At 36.2% G+C, this 21979-nt stretch overlaps 2 protein-coding genes across 2 annotated transcripts in view; one reads left to right on the top strand and one right to left on the bottom strand.

The window, feature by feature from the left end:
* Window positions 1–2104, bottom strand: part of LOC106877362 (uncharacterized) — a 78631-nt gene extending 76527 nt beyond the window's left edge. The window contains exon 1 of the mRNA XM_014926249.3: window positions 2019–2104. The gene's annotated coding sequence lies outside the window, so the exon portion shown is untranslated. The remainder of the gene's footprint in view (window positions 1–2018) is intronic.
* The window catches only part of LOC106877363 (cytoplasmic dynein 1 light intermediate chain 2), a 78197-nt gene continuing 56263 nt past the window's right edge, over window positions 46–21979 (top strand). The window contains exon 1 of the mRNA XM_014926251.3: window positions 46–137. Coding sequence (XP_014781737.1) covers window positions 49–137 — 89 coding nt within the window. The 5' untranslated portion in view covers window positions 46–48. The remainder of the gene's footprint in view (window positions 138–21979) is intronic.

Below are 21979 nucleotides of genomic sequence, written 5' to 3'. Positions count from 1 at the left end.
CCATTATTTGTTAGGACGCATGCGCAACTCTTTCGTAATCCGGGCACTATGCAGGTCAATATGGCGCCGATCGGTGATCGAAGAGGAGAGACCGACCCTTTAGCCGGTCTGGAGGCTGGAGAAGCCCAAAATTTATGGTCAGTACATCGTTTTAATATCTTCTCGAAAGCTTCTCTTAATGCTTTATCCACCGTTTTTACTTTGCTGTTTGTTATACGTCTAAATCTCTTCCCAGTACTCCGTCTGATGGGATGGCTACTCGCCCAGTTTGCCATTCCTATTAAATCATATTTTCCTTCTCACAACTTTATTTTTCTGTCCCGTTACACTTATTTATATTTATTATCATCCCCATGTAAATCCATCAATTAACACTCTAAGAGTCCTATTTCATTAGCATAGCATTATTTCGCTTTCTTTTTGCTGTATTCCTCTATTTTAAGCCCATCATTTTGATGTCATCTTTTCTTTTTTTGTTAAACCCACACCTAAAGCTATCTTAACAGGAAGGAACCCTGGAAAATATTATCTCCACAAAATAACTGCTCTAACTTATTACTCACTGATTCCTTTATTATGTCATAATTTATGAAAGGAATTAATATGCGAAAGATGTTAGCTTGCTATAATTATTATTATTATCATTCCATCCTAGTGAATCCAGCTATGTCAGTTTTAACTGCAAGATTTGTTTTTTCTCTTTTTAATATGAGAAAATTATATTCACAGAAATCTGAGGTGGAGGAGATAGTTTGATGCTATTTTAAACGATAATATATAAATTGTGTGTGTGTGTGCATATATATATATATAAATATATATATATATATATATATGTATATACACATATGTCTGTGTGTGTGTATACATATATCGAATAAGATTGTTTATTGTTGAGATGACAGCTTATGAGTATACAGTGGGTATGTATGTATGCGCAGACATTTATATATAATTGTGTGCATATATAGTTTTATGCCTTTTAGATGTCAGCTTATAAGTATAAAAGTAAGCCAGCTGTTTGTCACACTTCCGTTTGGGGTCAGGCCTTTTTATATCTTTGCATTCGTTGCATCTTGTACCCTGCCTTCATTTATCACGTGTAGAGGAAAAAAGAAAGTGCAATGAGATATATATATATATACACGCACACATACATTAAGATTTGGCTGCGCTTGTTCTTTAAACATTGATAGTATTTCAGCTGAAGTCTTTCCCACTCCAGTCACCACATTCAACAAGCTGATTGTAAGTGGTCTGTCTTCAACAAACAACAATACCGAGGTTGCACCCAGAAAGTGGGTGGCTGGAAAATATTTATACTTTAAAAATAATTGATTTAAAGTCGGTTGTTTTATTTTGAAATTTGATAGGTTTTTTTTCTTTTTTTTTTTTCAGTAGGTCATCTCTGTATTACTCATTTTTGCATGATCAATTATAAATAACCGTTTTAAATAATAATAATAATAATAATAATAATAATCAGTGCTTTTAAGTTGGTAAATCATAGAAATATTTACAAATTATTTGCTATTAAAATGATTATTAGATAACTTTGTTCTTCATCTTTTAATATCCATCTTTGGGGCTCATTGCTGTTGACAATTATTGTCTTTGCATTTAAATGCTCGTGTGTGTATATATATATATATAATATATATATATAAAATATAGGTGGCTGATTCGCAATTTCACAACCCAAAGGCATGTATATATATATATATATATATATATATATATATATATATATACACACACACACACTTACTTTATACCGTTAAAGACTCAGATATTTTCGATCCTGACCACTAGAAAATCTATTAAAATTCTCTAAAAGGGTGGTCTGTCATAGCTACTGCTCTTAATTCAGAAATATGCTTCAGAATCACTTAAGCTGCTCAATAAATACGTACTTAAGATTTATAGATGTGTCGTTAAAATAAACAGTTTTAATGCTTACTCTATAAAAGCATAGTTTTTTTTTATCAAATTATTGATTTATTTTTGTTAATGCTTACCTGTGTTATTGTGTTTTTACCAGCTGTAATCATATTTTGCAGTAGTCCTGTTGCTTACAACCTGCAACATGGGATCTTCCGATATTGAACTGCGTAGTTCTAGCTTCAGTTTCTATCGTTTTATATTAAGATATCTCGATTAGATTCATTTATTAAAATGCTCCGTACAGTTTATTTATAAAAAACTAACAACGAAGAGGAAGAAAAAAAAAAAAGCAATCTTCATTCATTCTTGTCTTTTAGTAATTGTCATCGTTTCGCGTGTAAATTGTCTTCGAAATGTTCTAACATATGGTTTATTCATAAAATTGGCTGTTTTTTTTTTTTCCACATTCCATTCTTGAATTGGCACCATTGTCCAAATTTTCCCATTCTAAGTCAAATGTGATATTTAGCATGGAACGGTTTTGATTTCCAGTTGTCAAAGTTCTCAATTTATAATTCAATTAACTTTAACTAATCAAAATATTTTGTTATTACTATGTTTGATGTCAAGCGTAACTAATTATTTTTCAGTTTTTTATTCCATGCCATACTGCAATGGTTTAAATTTTTCATTCATACATATGTGAAATTATATTAAATATAAACTTCTCTCTTTCTATGTGTCTTTGTGTGTGTATATATATAATTTATGATTATTTTTATATAAAACAAACAATAGTTCAATGATATAAAAAGTAAAGGTTGGGCATAGTGCTTTACCACAGGAATAAAAATGGTTTGTAAAGCATAATGGTTAAATTACATTTTTTGTAGATTAATGATCATGTCATTATGTTGTATGGACCTCTAATTAGAATGATTGTATATGATAAGACAATCTTAGAAACGTTAATTATTGACAGAACATGGGCTAGATGCAGAGTTGGTTCAAGTAATCAAATTTTGAAATATTTGTATTGAGAAATGTCTTGATGTATTTGATTCTTGTCAATTATTTGTGAGTATGAATGAGCACTTTTAATGGCAGTATATTAGCTTTTGGTCGAAATAATAATTTGCTCATTTGATGGAGGAGAGAGGAAAAAAGCCATTGGGTGCAACATACTGGAATTAAGTTAAAGATCATGGATTTTAATCATGGATTTCGAAGTGTGTTAGCAACAATAAAAAAAAAAACCCAAAAGAACTTGAAATTCCACTAGATGAAGCCTAGCCACCTTTGTTAGGAATATAGTTTCTGTGTAATAAACATGTATTTTAATATTTGTTGTGAATAATTAGATAGAAAAAAACTTGTTTGTTTGTTTTTTATGGAAGAAAATTACTTCCTAAAGAAAATAGAGGTAAACCATTTTGGGCTTGTTGTGAGAGAAATTAAAAACCTGTCATAATGTTTAATTATTGTAAAAGAGAAATCAGTTGACCTTCAGTAGTGAAATTATCTGCTGTTTGACCAGTTGTATTAAATGTCATCTGGCTGGTAAGGGAATACACTCAATCTCATCAACTTACTGTGAGTTTAACTCCATGTTAGTCGTATGAACTAAATGTCTTTATAGACAGGTTGGAATGAAGATATTTTAGTATTTTACTGACTGAATTATATACACGAACATGTTGGGTATTTTCTTAGCTGTAAAAATTATTTCTTTTATAGTTGGGGTAACTTTGGTAGAAAGAAGCCTGTGTGTGTAATTTTGCATGATAGTTAATGTCACTGTCGTACAGATTGTATGATTTCCAATATTCTGCAAAACCATGTCTGGGGAAGTATTACCTTCTTTAGAAACAAGTATGGGTTGGCAACAGGAAGAGCATCTGGCCAAAGAAAATCTGCCCCAATACTGCCATTTGGCCCCGGCAAGCATAGAAAAGAAGTGAACATTAACCCTTTAGCATTCAAACCGGCCATATCCTGCCAAAATGTTCTACCTGTTTTATACTCAAATAGCTAAATCTGGCCCCTCTCACCAACCCTATAATATCATTCTAAAAATTAACCATTACTTCATCAAAATCTCAAAACTACGAGATAATAAAACAATGTGAATAAGCATTACTTTAGATGCAATTGAATGTGAAAGGCTTAAATGATGATGAGAAATCACTTAAATTGTTTTGCTTTCAAATTTATCTTTTCATTGCCTTTCTTTTTGTGTTTTTTAATATAGTATTAGTCCAATAAATTGGGTTTATTGATGAAACCAGATACATCCAGGGTTTCTCTGTTATCCTTTAAATTGATCTCAGCTAGAAATAATCTGTATGTACATAAGATACTTTCAGATAAGGAAGTCTACACTGTCTGTTAGTGTGTTTTATTATCCAATGCTCAGAAATAGGGCTACTGAACCATGTTCGGGGCAGTTTTATGAAAGACAGATTTCCAAAATGATTGCAGATCTTACTAGACGCAGTGTTAAATATTAATGGTACGATTGACGTTTCCATAGATACGTTAATGATGTTAATGGATTTGGCCAGTGTTGACCGTATAGCATTACTTAAAGAGAAGACAATGTCGAAAAGGTGTTGTCTGTTGTTTTCTCAAATGATCTTTTTAAACTGAGAGTTATTGTGATCTCCATATTTGTATTTCTGACGAGGCATCGAAAGCCTATACTGTTTATGCATGCAATAACAAAGACAATCTTGTGTTACCCTAACTCTGGTGACCAAACCTGTCAACCAAAAGCAATTCAATTGTGACTATGCCCCACCTTTTTAAGGAGTGCCTGAGACTACATTATTTAATAACCTCCACCCCTCCCTTTTTATTTTTTAAACAGTTGGGTGTTATTTGAGGGAAATTTGGTTACTCTTTCGTAAGTATAAAAATAATACAAATTCAAGATCTGCATCCTGCCTCTGCACTAGAACAATAGGCAACTAAAACTGTCTGACTACTTAGAAAATTGCTTCATAATCTCTGACATTTTCTCAGAGACACCCCACATTCCTTATTTTTGTAGTGGAGTAAAAAATGTGAAAATGGCCTACACTATTACTTCCTCATTTGTTGGGCACACCCACTGTGCACACATAGGCTAGCAAGGGAGCCTATGCTGGCAATAACAGCTGACTCTCCCTCATAGCACACCCTAATGTCTTATTAAAAAAAATGTTGGGTAATCTGATTCTAGATTTTTGGACTTAGGACAAAGATGGAATGGTCATGGCTGGACTGCCTTTTAATCATAGGTCTGATCAACAACTACCCATGCATCTATGCCCCAGCTGTTTGATATATATACAAACATTTTCTTTATAACTTTCTGTCAAACTATATTCTTCCTTTATTTCTTCAATCTCAGATGCGATGGCTCCAAGTTCTTCAGTTATCACTTTTATTGTATCTTGTGCCCTCCTTGCTCAACGTTTCCCATTTCCTTCACAGCTTATCTCTCTTTCAATTACCCCCAATTCTCTTAACTGAAATTGTATGAAAATGATAAAGGCACTTGTCTATCTCTTTAACAAATACCATGTAATTCAAAATGGTGTTACTTTTGGACTTCATCTATTTCTTTGACACCACATTCTGAATGGCTTGTTTCAGCTGGGATAATATGCATTCATCTCTATCTTGACATTGCATCATCATCATTATCATCATCATCGTTTAACGTCCGCTTTCCATGCTAGCATGGGTTGGACGATTTGACTGAGGACTGGTGAACCAGATGGCTGCACCAGGCTCCAATCTGATCTGACAGAGTTTCTACAGCTGGATGCCCTTCCTAACACCAACCACTCCGAGAGTGTAGTGGGTGCTTTTCACATTCCACCTGCACAAGGGCCAGTCAGGCGGTACTGGCAACAGCCACGTTCAAATGGTGTTTTTTGTGCCACCTGCACAGGAGCCAGTCCAGCTGCACTGGCAATGACTTCGCTCGAATGTTTTTTCACGTGCCAGTAAGGTGACACTGGTAACGATCATGCTCGAATGGTGCTATTTACGTGCCACTGGCATAGAAGCCAGACAGCTGCTCTGGCAATGATGACACTCGGATGGTGTTGTTAGCGCTCCACTGGCACAGGTGCCAGTCATCGAATTTGGTTCAATTACGATTTTGATTTCACTTACCCCAACAGGTCTTCGCAAGCAGAGTTTAGTGTCCAATGAAGGAAGGTTAGCATGGGTGCCAGTCATACAAACGATGTCCTTCGTTTCCAAGCTTACATGTCTGGTCATAGGAAGTATAACTTGGAAGCAAGCCGGGGTTGGTGACAGGAAGGGCATCCAGCTGTCAAAAAATCTACTTCCGTGAATTCAGTCTGACCTATGTGAAAATGGAGAAGTGAACATTAAAATTATGATGATGCTTGGAATTCATTTTAAAATTTAGGCATATAACATATGAAGTATTAAGATATTTATGTTGCTTGGTCCTGGATAGTCTCTAGTTTAGAGACTATTTAGGACTTGTTATCTACTGTCATCAAACATATTTCTGATAACTGAATTTAGGTTGTTCCAATTCATTTAACATCCACTTTTCCATGCGTGTTAGAATTTGTTGAGGCAGATTTTCTATAGCTGGATGCCCTTCCTGTCACCAACAATCACTTGTTTCCAAATAAGGCCATATTTCTCACGACCAGACGTGTTTTCTGCTGAAGGCTGAAAACGAATGTTTATTTGACAGTGATGCTCACTCATTACCATCATGTGATGTCCACACAAACACAAATATATATGACAGGCTTCTTTCAGTTTCTGCCTATCAAATGCACTCACAAGTTTTTGGTCAGCCTGTGACTATAGTAGAAGGCACTTGTAAGGTTCCACACATTGGGACTGACCCAATGACTACAGAGTTAAGAAAGCTTCTCAATTACATAACCAAGTCTACACCTTCAAGTTTGTTTGAGATATATCGTGCATGACCTTCAGAAATGGTAAAATATTGGAAGAAAGATTAGAGAATAGATTGTAAGCATTTTATCAAACAACCAACGTTCTACATTAACTCTTCTGCTTAGGTATGGCTACTTAAGTAGTTCACTTTGCAGCCACAAGATTTCAAGTTCAGTCTCACTGTGTGGCACCTAGGGAAAATATCTTCTATAGTTGAGGCTGACCAAAAACTTGTGTGGAATAGGTTAACGGAAACTGAAAGAAACCCATCACATGCATGTGTTTATTTAGATTTGTGCCTCCTCAAATGTTGCTGAGTAACGAATGGCAGTGTCTTCATTTCTCCTTTCAACAAATCATCTACTGATCTTGCACCTTGGGGTATGAGACCCCTAATCTAAAAATCATATAACAGTAACTGATTGGGCATCTGATTGTAAAACAAAAGCTTCAATGTATTTGTCTATCCCTCAGAAAAGCAAATATAGGATCTCAATAACCCCTCTTGAAACACCAACCAGATCTATTTGTAGAAAATACAGACTTTTAGATTATAAGATATTCTAATTATATACACATACAAATATGTTGATGTTAAATAAAAGTACATAATGCATTGTTGTAACCTAAGGTCAGATCTAACCAGCAGATAGCCAGCCAAGTGATTAGACATGACCCCCTAAATCTATTATTCCAGTGATACTGTGTCTCTTTCTTGCAGAATATCATATTGCACACTTTGGCACATAGTGTAAATACTGCTCTCCACTCTTTTCTGAATACTTTGAGAGTGAAATAGTTGACTCAGTGTGCAGCAGTTGCCATTCCTTTGCATCTGCTATTGAGTAATAGACATGCTATTGTTGTCTCTCCTGACATCTCTGTCCCATTTGTACTACTAATTCTACCGCCCCCCCCCCCCAATTTTCTGTCTTGTCTCTCTTCCATCTCCCTCCCCTTCCTTGTCCTAGATTGCCAAGTATCTCCCCTGTAATAAGACAGCTATTCTTGTCCCAGGATCATACTCTAGCTTCTAGCCTAGCACACAGCCACCTCCATCAGTTCCTCTCCCTCTCTCAGCTCAGTCATTCTTATCTTGAGGCTTGGTGACCCCCTCAGATGCTGGTGCTGTGTAAAAAGCACCCAGTGCACTGTAAATTGTTGGCACCAAGAAGGACATCAACTTGTAGAAACCATGCTAAACCAGACAACTGGAACCTGGGGCAGTCCCCCAGCTTGCCAGCTCCGGTCAAGCTGTCCAACCCATGCCAGCATGGAAACAGTGACATTAAACGATGACAATTAACCCATCAACTGTATTTGAGATGGAGGTTGCAGTAGGGACAGGAATAGATGTTTTACTATAGAGGAGATCCATGGTTGTCTCAGTTGGAAAGAGATAAAGATGGGAGTGATGAAGTGTCAGGATGTGTACCCTCTAGAGATATTTTCCATATTTCAGACTTTCTCATCAAAGTAATATCATCCAGTGTTTGAAATCCAGATTTTGCCCCCATTAACAGGGGTGGCTGAATCTACCTCAGTGCTATAGCAACTGCCTTTGCATCATCTCGCCAGGTTTTGGGCATCCTCCTTTCTCAAGCCAACCCTCCCTATCTCCTCCCCCACCTGTCCCCTCCATTTTTTCCTCGGTCTACCTCGCTTTCACAGTTCATCACAAACACAAGCACCCTCTTCAGAACATGCTCCTCACCCTCCTCAACACATGCTCCTCACCCTCCTCAACACATGCCCATACCACTGCACTCCATTTGCCCTTGCCAGCCATTCCAGCATTCCCATCAAGTCCTCAGTCCTCCTCTTATCAAACAGTCTCACCCCACACATTTCTCTCACCACGAATGAAGCTAGTGACCCTTGATCATTAAGTATAGGACCCAGGTATGGGTGTGTGGTTCAGTTCTCACTGCATCACTTTGGAGAAGTGTCATCTAGTGTAGCTTGGGGTTGACCAAACCCTTGAAATATAGAAACCAGTCAGTGTTGACCCTTTGTGTTCTTGATTGTTCAGCTTTAATGCCACCCCCTGGTCCTAATTTTCTTTTAACAGAGTCCATTCTCTGTTGCAAGCATTTAGGCCAGGTCTCTTGCTACTCGTCTCAAAGATTCCAGATTAAAACAAATACATTAGCAAGGATGTGCATATATTGTGGACTGATTGCTAAAAGGTGCAGATGTGCATAGAACAATGTGCTGGTTTCCCCCTTAACTCCCTGTTTCTCTTTTTCTCCCATCCATCATGGTTCTTCCTCTCTCATCACTCTTTTTCTTCACTTGTGTTATATTCAAACATTGCTCTCTCTTTCTCTCTCTCTCTCTCTCTCCTTTTAAACTTACATATGTCTCAGTGTTGAGTACCCTTGTCATGTGTTCCCTTCTACTGCCCCGTACCTTGCTACAACTCTCCGGTCTTTTCACTGTCATGTGACTAAGGAACGCACTGGATTTCTCTTCACTGCACCATGCTCCCAGTGTAACTAGGGATATCTCTAGCCTATTCTGGTCCTCTCACCTCTCCAACATTTTCTCTTCCCTCTCATCTCCTACTCATCTCAAGGCATATCTACCATTACTCCCCCTATACTACCCCTTCCCTGCTTATATCTTTCTGGCTGATATTGCCTTACACAAGTTCAAGGGGAACATGAATGGCATAAATCCCACTGGTCTGAGAGGGCCTGTGAAGACCAGGGACACTGCCTCATTCTCTAAAACCAACAAATAAAAAAATTATAATATTCGAGATGGTCAATGAAAAGGCATAGATTTTACATGGAATGATCTTTTAGATTTTTTTTAATTTTTAAAAATTTCAGCTCTTCAATAATGAAACCTTGACTAATCAAATGTAATTATGTGACAACTGATTGTCAAGGAGATGAAATTCCAATATTTCCTTTGGACTTCTTTTACATTAGTCTCCTCATCTTTTGCTTCCATGTTCCATGCTGTCATGGGTTGGATGCTTTGACATGATCCAATGAGTCTAAGGGCTGCATTATACTCCACTGCCAACTTTGGAACAGTTTCTACAGCTTGAAGCTTTTCCTGTCAAACCCTCAACAGCATGTGCTGGGTGTTTTTTTTTTTCTTTTCTTTTTATGTGTGTTAGGGGCTTGCAAGACTGAATCGCATGTGGTGGCTTTATACTAGGAGATTAGTGCTTAAAGTAAAAGAAAGGACCAAGGAAGAATGGGTCTCTTGTCTTAGACTACATAGCAACTAGAAGACAGGGTGGGAATTGATCAGAATGGAGCTGGAAAGTGATTTTTAAAAAAAAAGTGGTGATAGAGTGTGGTCACTCAAAGTATGTGGATAGATGAACTGGGAGTAAGGATGGATAGAGATTATGTGATAGTAGAGGAAAATGAGAGATGGGAATGGGTGAGGTGGTGAATGAGTTTGTAAATTTTAAAAATTTTGCTGTTATGTGTATGTATATATAATCTGTGGAAAGATCTATTAACTAGAATTAATAAATGATGTTTGTTTTCAAAGAATCTCTAACATTTTGAAAGGTTAAAGAATATAGACCTTAGTTTCCAATATTGCCAGTTTATGAACTTTGAATTTTCTTGTGCTTTTTAATAATAGTTAACCATTTTTAACAGTATTTGAAGATGGTGTTGCAGTAATGTGATCTAGAATGAAATTTAATCTTCTGTTAGAACTGCTGATATTTTAGTGTTTGTTATCTAGGTCCCAGAAGATAGACAGATGGTACGCAAAGCTTTCATAGTTTCAGTTATGAAAGAATTGTGTCTCAAACTGTAGAATAATCTTATCTCTATTTGTATTAGGGTTTTGGAGCTTTTCTGCCTCCCTTTTAAAAGAGAAGTTACAATTTAGTGAATCTAATTTTTACCAGCAGTTCAGTCATGTCTCCAACAAAAATTCCATTGTGGAGAGGAGGCGTGGGGACAGACGATAGGAATATATTTATACTTTAGGAAGTGTTGTGTTCACAATAATCTCTGTTTCAATATAAACTGAACAACAGTTTCTCTGTGTTCAGGCTGAACAGCCATGAAAGATAATCTCTGTGTTTGCATTTCCTTCCCAATGTAAGTGGAAAACAAGCCATATTAATATATGTAATTATGAAGATGTCCGGCTTTTGTAGGCAGGATTAAAATCCATGTAGGATGGCTTGTTACATATCTGAAATGATCTTTAAATTAAATATTGGTTTCAAATTTTAGCCCAAGGCCACCAATTTCAGGGGAGGACATAAGTACCAGCTGAGCACTGGGGTTGATTTAATTGACTTATTCTATTCCCCCCCCCCCCCCCCCCCAAAAAAAAAAGATGAAAGGCAAAGTCAACTTCGGCAGAATTTGAACTCAGAACATCAAGATGGATGAACTCTGCTAAGCATTTTGCCTGGTGTGATAACGATTCTGCCAGCTTACCATCTTCAACAACCTTTTAAATTCAACATGAAGCTTAAATTATGCTGATAAGGAAATAATTTTATTCTCAAACACAGGATAACACTAATAATATAGCATGAACAGGATAAACTACCCATATGCTTATATGACTGTGACTCAATCAAGGAGACGCATGCATGCGATAGACTTTTCTCACTTTCTGTCTACCAAATCCATTCACAAGGCTTTGGTTGGCCTGGGCTATAATAGAAGACACTTGTCCAAGATACCACACAGTTGGGACTGAACCCCAAACCATATGGTTGGGAAGCAAATTTGTTATCTACACAGCCAAAGGATCTTAGTGTAAAGCAAGCCTGAAAAATGAAATTAACATCCCGCGATATTTATTTGGTGTTGGGGAAAGGAAAATCTTGGCTGACTTCAAAATTAATACTTCGTTCATTTCTTTTTTCTTTTGTTTTTATGTTCATTTTTCCATGCTTGCATGGGTTAGATGAATATGTTATTGAAGCATATTTTGAAAGCAAGATTGAGCCTATACTCAGTCTCAGGAAAGAGTGAGAGATTCAAGATAAGAAAGATGTCTTCGTCTCTTTTGAAAGTGATAGACCAGTTCTTATTATTCTTGATTAGGGTAGTGGTTTGTATTGATTGGGGTTCAAGTACTTGCAGAGAGAGAAAGGATGACGACTTGGTATATGCACGATGTACCATGCAATTAATAAAAGATGCACTCAGTACCTTCTGTGAGGTGGTTGGGATTAGGAAGGGCATCCAGCCACAGAGATCATGTCAAAGCAGATATTGGAACTCAGTACACTCCTCTGACACATTGGATCCTGTCAAACTGTCCAACTTCTGGCAGTATGGAATGCAGGTGTTTAATAAAGATGTGTAAATCATCTGAATGTGATTTCTGTGTGGGATGTGGAAAACTGCCTAGTGGAGGTAATTTTAATTCTTTGCTGTCTCTAACAGATTAAGAGTGGATCACACATACATGGGACGTAGTTAATTGTTTATCAATTGGTAAAAACATTTTTTACTCACAAAATTTGTTTTTCCATAGAAGTTTTAAAAATACCACTCAATATTTTTTTATCTTTTGACAAATATTTTAGTTTTCTTAATTCCTCTCTTTTTATATAAGTCTTTGTATTTATCTTTGCATACTTTCTACATAAGCATATACTGTATTTGATGGCATATTAGATGTTCCCCTCCCACCAAAAAAGACCCAATTTGTTATCCCAGGTTCATAACCTGATTTTGTCTCCGATGTTCACTTTTTGCTGAATATATCCTGTTGAAATTGGAGTGTATTTTATGCCATGAAGTGCAGTATATATGCTTTGTACATAATGCAAAGACAATTACATTGTATGTCTTATATTTAGTCTTGAATTGTCTATGACCACTTAGATTCTCAACAGCCTTGCGCATCAACCTCACTCACTCTAAATACCTAAGTGGGATTAAATGATTCACTGACTTGTTGAGTTCAGTTTTTCTTAGCAGAAAACTTACTTACAATGCACTGACATTCGTTGTTGTGTAAAACGTCTCCTATACATGATGCTATGGAAATCGCAAGGACATTGTTCTGAATTATAAAGACATGGAGTGAAATACTAAAAATTGTAGAATTTACTCGGTTCTTAATTCTCTACCTTAACCTTATCATGCCATGTTTCTGATGTCGTGAGAATAGCCTCAAGCTTTGCAGTCAGCTGTGTTTATGACTCCTTGTTAATGCTGTCTCCCCATAGCTGTTGTTTACTTTTGTTTTTAATCAATTTTTTTTTTGTTGTTTTTTGCAATGAAGTGAGCATGTAACAAACCCAGCACTTTGTCTGGTAAACAAGTCAGGCCTCAACTCTTCGCAGTTGAGGAAATTAGTGATGATATTTATTCTTCGGATGAAGAGTTTACCCTTATGCAGACAAACTGATGAAAGAGATGAGGAAAGTAGCAAATAGGGTGAACAAATACAGCAGTTGAGAGAGAGAGACCCATTATTGTCATTCTCTTGAATTTTTTTTTTTTTTTTTGTGTGATTCTCTCCATTAGTTTGCCTTGAGTTGCATATGCGCCTATTTACTTTTTTGTTGCTCAGGAGCCCAAGTAGAGGGTAAAGTCAGACACAGAGGCCCCGGTGTGATTGGTTTAAAACATTTCTAAACTCAATTTGTTGTAATCTAGTTACTTAGACTTCAAGGATAAGGCTTTGTCATTCACTCTGTCTGTAATACTAGTAACTGGGAGATATATCTTTATTTTGTGTGTGTGTGTGTGTGATGGGAGTCACAGGAGGCATGGCCATGGGTTTAGAAGTTTGCTCTACAAACCTTATGGTTCTAGGTTTACTGTGTGACACTTTGCACAAAGCCTGGAGTTGACCTGATTGAAATTTTGTAGTGTGTGTATGTATGGTGATTATTGATAAGAAATTGCAAATAAATCACTGTAAGAAGAAGAAAAAGAAGCAATCTATCCAAGCTTGTCAAACACTTTTTTGTTATCATAAATGTAGTGAGTCATAGGCCTGGTTGGCTGTGTGGTAAAAAAGCTTGTTTCCCATTCATGTGGTCTGAAGTTCAGTCCAAATCCATAGCACCTTGGGCATATGTCTTCTACTATAGCTCCAGGCCAACTGAAGATGTGAGTGAATTTGGTAGATGGAAACTGTAAAAAAGCCTGTGTGAGTGTGTTTGGAAGTACCCTTGTCTTGGTATCATCTGAATCAGAAAATGGAATCGGAAACATTAGCTGTTTAAGAGTGATAGTAAACAAGCATCACTCTCATAAAGCCAGTGATTCCAATTCCAGTCAGCCATTAAAAGCATGTCAGGCCATGGGGAGATATTGCCTTTTTTGGAAACAGGTTTGGGTTGGTGACAAGAAGAGCATCAGGCTGTAGAAGAAAAAAAAAATCTGCCTTGAAGAATTTCCTCTGCCCCATGCAAGCATTAAAGAGTGGATATTAAACAATGATGATGAACCAGTTATTGGCTGTAGTGAAACAAAGATATAATGAGAAAGTATTTTTATCTAATCTGATAAATCTTGGGTGTTTCTCAGAATGTTTGGTCTGTCGGTGTATTATGTTCCAATGCTAGGAACCACATGTCGTAAGCAGAGGTGTTATTTCTGAGAGATTTTAATATTGGCTACTAGTTTCTTCATAGGTGGAACCACATGAATGCTAGAGAAAGTAAATTCATTAGTCTACTGATTTCAATAAAGCTAATTGAATTATTATTCACCTCTCCCACTTAATAGTAGTTTAGCCAAGTTAGTGTCATTAGATTTAATGTAGTCATGGGGTAGGGAGGGGAATTTTAATTAGTAATGCTTATAACAATGAGAAGAAAACATTAGTGCTGTGATTAATATTAATTCAACCTAATTTAATCTTGGTAAGTACAGCCAGTTACACAAGACATGTTGGGTCTTATGAGATCATCTCCTCAAAGCAGCCTTCTTTATACTTGTCAGATTGGTGATAGAACATTCCCTGTATTGATGTATAATATGGTATAGAGGGAGGGTGTTGCATTCATGTTTGCAACACCATTCCAGACTAGGTGGTGTGTTGTGTTCTTGAGCAAAACACTTAATTTCATTTTAAGTCCACTCGGTTGTAAATCAGTAACCCTGTGACAGACTGGCATCTCATTCAGAGGACATGTTGCGATCTTGTTTACTTGTACACTATAGAGACTGGGTTATGCCATTCCTTTGTGTCCTAGTACTCAAGACTGTAATGTCCAGGGGGCTCATGTTGACTTGAGTGTCAACACTTTGTATAAGAACTGAGTGAAAATACTCAGGTCTCCTGTTATAGTTGCATGTAAGTTAACTTGGAAAGGTACTGGGTTCAAATGTCTGTAATCAGCAATGGAACCGATATTCTGAGAGTCAGTAAATTATTTATTAATGATTATATTTAGTAATTGTATAGTCCTTCTCCTTGTTGTTTATAGCTCAAGGTCAGCCATGTTTGAGAAGACTAATCAACGTTTCTGTTGTTACTAACCCATCTTTTATGCAGACGGATTATTTGAGAACACATTATCCAAGGTGTTCCCTCCTTGTTTTTAAGATGTTAACATGTAATTTGAGTGTTCTTTGCCCTCAAATCATTATAGATTCTATCTTCCTCATAGTTACTGATTTCAAATTTTGGCACAATGCCAGCAATTTTTGGGAGAGGATAAGTCAATTACATCAACCCCAGTACACAACTGGTACTTGTTTTATCAACCCCAAAAAGATGAAAGGCAAAGTCAACCTTGGAATTTGAACTCGGTGAGAATTCCTCCTAGTTATTGAATTTGTCGGACACTTCCGTTCACTAATCCTTACCAATAGAAGACTATCACTAATTTTCCTTGGTTTCCAGATTTTATCACTTCGCGTCCACTTTCCATGCTGGCATGGGTTGGATGGATTGACAAGATCTGGAGAGCTACAGAGCTGTGTGGAGCTCTACTGTCCACTTTCAGCTTGGTTTCTACAGCTAGATTCCCTTCCAAAGCCAAACCTTTTACAGAGTGTACTGGATGCTTTGTTTTTTGGTACCACCACCACTAGTGATGTTACTAAGTAGCATGTAAGACAAAAGAACAAGAAGTGTTGTGGTAGGGGAGGGGAGACCTCGACTAAATGGGGGTGAGGGGTAATATTTGAGAGGGAGAATTTCTTGTAATTTTCAGAATTATGAAAACACAGACATCAATTATAACTTGCTTTGAAATAATTCATTAATTCAGTAAACACTAAAAGTGTTGGAGTAAAGATTATTTGCCAACATAACATAGCAGTCCTGGTTTAGGACGAATATTGCTGTAATTTAGTCCCAGGAGACATCGTCTCCAGCTGACTATATGACATGATCTGTGTCATATTTTCGAACAAGGGAATCTAGCACCCCAACTCAGCTCAAAACACTATCTGTGTATTGCAATTTCTGGGATATTTCCCTTCATCAGCACAGAATAATTGTTCAGCTAGAGGTGGCGCTGCCAAGTTCCCGTTAGAAATATGTAGTTTCCAAAGTGACAACTAGTCGCTGATCTATAAATTAGAAAATTACTATTTGTAAATCTCACCAGGACTGCCATGTTATGTTGGCAAACAATCTTTACTCCAAAGTACTGTTGCTAAATATCTCTCGCTGTGAGATTTAAAAATAGTAATTTACTAAAAGTGTTGTTAAATTTAAATTTATTCAAAGTGTATTACAGGTCAATTTGGAGATCCATTACTTGTATTAACCCTTCAGCATTCAGATTACCCTGTCAAATCTAATGGTAATTTATTCACATTGTTTTGAATTAATCTTTTATTATCTTGTAGCTTCAGGATTTCAATGAGGAGATTGTTTATTCTTAGAATGACATTGTAGGGTAGGTGTGAGAGGCTGGATGTGGCTGGTTTGAACATAAAACGGAAAGTTTGGGCTGGATATGCTAAAGGATCACTAAAGAGTTAATCTTAACCAAACTCAATTGTTTTGGTTTTAACATTGGAGCTTAGAGTTTGTGGTCTTTCTTTTTCCCCTTCTTCATTTTCTTCAGAAGTGGAAGTATTGTTTTGGAAATGTCTTTTTCAACAATTAATTTAAATAAGTAATTTGTTGTTTCAACAAGGGAGTCCCCTCCCCATTCTGCTACCATCTTAGTTAATTTGTTAATGTATCTTTTAGTTTCTGAATGCCTACATCTTGTTTCAGTTGTTAGATTATAGCCATGCTGAAGCACTGCGTTGAAGAATTTTAGTCAAACCCAAGCCAGGACTTATTTTTTAAATTTGGTATTTTATCAGTCTCATGTTGAACTGCTAGGTTATGAGGATACAAACAAACAAACACCATTTGTCAAGCGATGGTGGCGATAAACACACGACTGGCTTCCAATTTTTGTCTACTAAATTCATTCCTGGGGTATTTGTTGGCCTGGGGCCATATTGGGATGTCACGCAGTGAGACTGAACTTGAACTCATGTACTTGTGAAGTGAACTCCTTAACCACACACACACAGATGCATGTCGGCATCTCTCTGTGTATTCATTATTCTGCTGAGTTATTTATTTATTGATATTTACTGATTCTGCAAGATCTGATAAAAAAAAAAGTATTTGGATTGTTGCTATGGTAACGGAGCTAAAGTACGCAGAGTGAAACCACCTAGCACAGATTGTCCTTGAACTCCGTCACACATGCGCACCAAGTTATAACCTTCCCGCCCACTTCCATTGTTTATAGATATGCAGTAAGGTATGTAGGGTGTGGTTGTCTCACCACATCACAGAGGTTCTGTCAGTGACCATGCCAGAGAAATTACATCAGATTTTGCCAAAAGCTTGGTGTTGCCTTTGGAATTTTCTCTTTTCAAGTCCTACTTGAAAGGAATAAAGTTTCAAGATGCCAAGGAAACCCAAGAGAATGAGATGAGGCAGCTGCTCCCTATTCAAAAAAGTTACAGAAATGCTTCCATAAATGGGAATGATGCTGGATAGAGTGTGTGGCTTCAAAAGGGAGTCACTTCAAAACTGATTCAATGCCAAATTGATGCCGTAGTCTTCTTTTTATAGCACCAGTCACGATACTTTTTGGTCAGACCTTGTATTACCATTTAGCAATCCTAATTGTCGAGATGGTATTGTTTTAGCTGATGTTATGGTTAACATCAAAATAAAACCAATTATAGGTTTGACTACATTTTTGCATCAGATTCTGTTTTGATGATGTGAAGATTGATTAAAAAATTTTTTTTTTTATACTATATACTGCGTGTATATTGATTACTGTAGATCTGTTTTCTAACATCTACCATTTCTTGATTCTGGCAGAGAAGACTTCACCAGACTAAACATTTGCATGTTCTGGGAGCAAGTATTTAAAATTTTGTCACATTATTTTAACCCTTAACATGTTTTATGCCCAGACTGGCCCAATTCAGCCGTCACACCTCCTATATACTGTCATACTGAAAATGTACGTTCACATCATTGAAATCTTGATGCTATAAGATAATGCATGTCTAAATCCAACTAGTTTCAATAAGCAAGCATTGTTTGACAAGAATAATCTGAGTGCTAAAGGGTTAAACAGCTCAACAGTAAAGAGGGGAAATAGATGCAATGTATCTTAGCAATGTCATTAATTTGAGATGGTTTTTATTAAAAATTATTTTCAAGAAATTCCATTTAGACCAGGGTTGGCCAACTTGAGGCCTGCAGACTTTTATTTTGTGGCCCACTTGATACTTTCTTGAAATGGGTTTATCTAAACAAACATTTAAAAAATTTTATCAAAAATTAAAGATTGTAATGAAAAATAAAAAAAGAAAGATACTACTGTTTTTGCAACAATAATATTTCATGTTGAATCAACGATCATTCATTTATTATTGTAATAATAACATGAGAAAGCAAAATGCTTTCAATTCTGTCAGTAAACAAGTGGCCCTCAAAAAAGCTTTCTGTGATTAAGATGGTCTGCAATGTCAAGTTGACCAGGTCTGGTTTACACTGAAGCAAAATAGTTTCATGTGTATGAAACTTGTGTAAAGAGTTGAAATTTGGCCAACGGTCATTCCAACAGCAAAATGCAGCATTAGATGTCAGATGGTCCAAACAGATTTATCATTAAACAGTTTCAATAGTGATGACTCTCTTTTCTCCTTCAATATTCTGTGTCCAAGGACAGAATTTATTCTAAGATGGACTGCATTTGGGGTTTGTTTGTTTTTTTTTTAATTTCGTTTCAGTCATTAGACTGCTGCCATGTTGGGGCATCACCTTGAAGAATTCCAGTCAAGCAAATTGACCCCCCAGTACTTATTTTTTAAGCCTGGTTCTTATTCTATCAGTCTCTTTTGCCAAACAGCTAAGTTACGGGGACATAAACTTACCAGTTGTCAAGTAGTGGTGGTGGTGGACACACACACACACACACACACACACACAGATATATGCTTCTTTCAGTTTCCATTTACCAAATCCACTCCGAAGGTTTTGGTTGGCCTGAGGCTATAGTAGGAGACACTTGTCCAAGGTGCCATGCAATGGGTCTGAACCCAGAGCCATGTGTTTGGGAAGCAAACTTCTTACCTCAATTATGCCTGCATGCATCCATACATATTTTGCAACAAGTGTACAAAATGCTGCTTCAAATCTACAACTGACCCAACATTTGTACCTTTATATTTGCATGCCTGATTTGATAAAATTGTTTTCAGTTTTATGACCAGATTCCTTTTTAAGACATCTTATGATACCAAAGAGACATGAAACTATCTAATTTTTGAACACTGATTATTTAACCCTTTTAGCATTCAGATTACTGGCAAATGTAATGCTTATTTACTCACATTGTTCTGAATTAATCCTGTGTTATCTTGTGGCCTTGAGATTTCAATGAAATGATTGTTTATTTTTAGGATGACATTATAGGATAGGTGTGAAAGGTCAGATCTGGCCTATTTGAGCATAAAACAATATTTGGGTCTGATACAACTGGCTTAAATTCTAAAAGGTTACCTCATTTTAGTACCAACCAACCTGACACTCTGGTTTTATGATCCAAAACTGTCCTTTTTTTTTAAGGGTTCATATTTAAATTAAAATGTGCCATCATAGATTTTATTCTAAATAATTTAAAGGAACAGTTAATTTTACTGAATCCATATAGATATTTAAGATTAAAACCGCAGGCACTATTTTTCATTAGAAATATCACCGAATAATTAGATTATTGATAAAATAATGTATGTGAAATATGCGATGAACAGTTTACAAAAACTTATAAGTATCATATGTGGTAAATCTAGTTTTGATAAGATCAAGCCATTCACTTAAAAAAAATTGTCAGCTGTATTCAGTATTGATTGTACCTCCACTAAAGTTGGTGCAACATTTTAAAAATCAATGTTTGCTTTTTGTCATGAAGAAAAAAAAAAAGTATTCATTTTAGATATTCCTTATCTTGCACAATAAAAATATTGGTGGAGGATTTTACAGCAACATATAGTAACTATTTTCACCTGAATGCTTGTCCTAGCTTTTCAAGGTTAAATTGACCTAACACATGTTTTGTTCCGTGCACCTTTTTAGAAGCATCTTCGTTCAATTCTTGATGTGATTCTACCGGGTATATTTACCTTTAGCCTGCTCTTTTCACCTCCCCAATATGATTGTTTTAAGATACCTTTAATGTCTACAAAACATATTAGTTTTCGTGGACTTATATATATCATCGTCATTGTTGTTTAATGTCTGTTATCCATGCTGGCATGGGTTGCACACTTTGACTGAGGAATGGTAAGACGGAAGTCTGCACCAGGCTCCAATCTGATTTGTCACGGTTTCTACAGCTGGATGCCCTTCCTAACACCAACCACTCTGAGAGTGTAGTGGGTGCTTTTTACGTACCACCGGCACGAAGGCCAAACAGGCGGTTCTGGCAACTATCACGCTTGAATGGTGCTTTTCACGTGTCACCAGCACGGGAGCCAATCTGTGGCCCTGGCGACAATCACGCTTGGATATGCTTCTTTTAACGTTCCACTGGCATGAGTGTCAATCAGGTGGTACTGTCATATATATATATATATATATGAGAGAGCAGTAAAAAAGTATAATTTTTAAAAATTTTATCTAATTTTATTATAATTGTACCATCATTTTTCTGTTTCCTTAAAAAGAAGAGAAAAAAAAGGAGGGCTACTGAAGTGAAGAAAATGATTAATTCATTGCCTAAGCTGTTCAGAATTTCACAAAAGATTAAAAATATACTGTTGATTTAACTTTTAACATTGTTTATATATTTTTTAGGTCCATCTGAATATAGTTTAATCCATTTAAGTACACTGCTCTAACATGTTTTGAATACATAATATTGATTAGCTATATCGACTGCTAAAAGTTTCAGTGTAAAATGATATTAGACATAAATATAAATTTGAGGCAACAGGCTTTCTCAGATTGTTGTTTATAATGTGTGTTATACCATTAACCCTTAATTACAGTTCACAAAATTGTAAGAGACAATAAGGTGAGGAGAGCAGAACTTACTAATTTATCACACAATCACTAGTGAATTGGGAAATTTCATCTTTTTAATATTTACAAATTTAAAAATATAATTTTTTATCTGCTTCAGAAATGGATAAACATTGTAGAAAGGTAACTTAATATATAATGTTCAACAGGTAAATCTATCTGTTTAAGATGTGAGTGATATTTTAATGCAGTTCTATATTTAAGAGATGAGGAATTATGTACAGTATTTACATTATTTACATTTGATGGATATTTGTCCTCATCTTGTTTGTCGTTAACACAACGTTTTGGCTGATATACCCTCCAGCCTTCATCAGGTGTCTTGGGGAAATTTCGAACCTGGGTTCTCATTCCTAAGGTATTTTAAGATGAGAATGATATTTTAATGCATTATGATACCTGTAAGTAAAGCACAATAACAACAGAAGCCACTTCTACTTTACAGTTTAGAGGTTAGCAGTACAAAAGGGAACCCCAATACATGCACAATTGTTCTAAGAATATCCAAAATATACAATAATTGTTTGTAGTTCCATATTGTCCTGAGTGTCGAAGCTCTAGCTTGGAAGTTCAGGAGTTTGGGAGAGAATGGCATTACCTGTTAGTCCCCTCTACTTCCTGCTCTGCACTGGTCTGGGGTAGTAGCACTTATCAAGGACCCTGCTTA

The sequence above is a fragment of the Octopus bimaculoides genome, chromosome 3 (genome assembly GCF_046866305.1).
Source record: "Octopus bimaculoides isolate indiv1 chromosome 3, ASM4686630v1, whole genome shotgun sequence".
NCBI lineage: Eukaryota > Metazoa > Mollusca > Cephalopoda > Octopoda > Octopodidae > Octopus > Octopus bimaculoides.
This window is presented reverse-complemented; position numbering and strand designations above follow the sequence as displayed.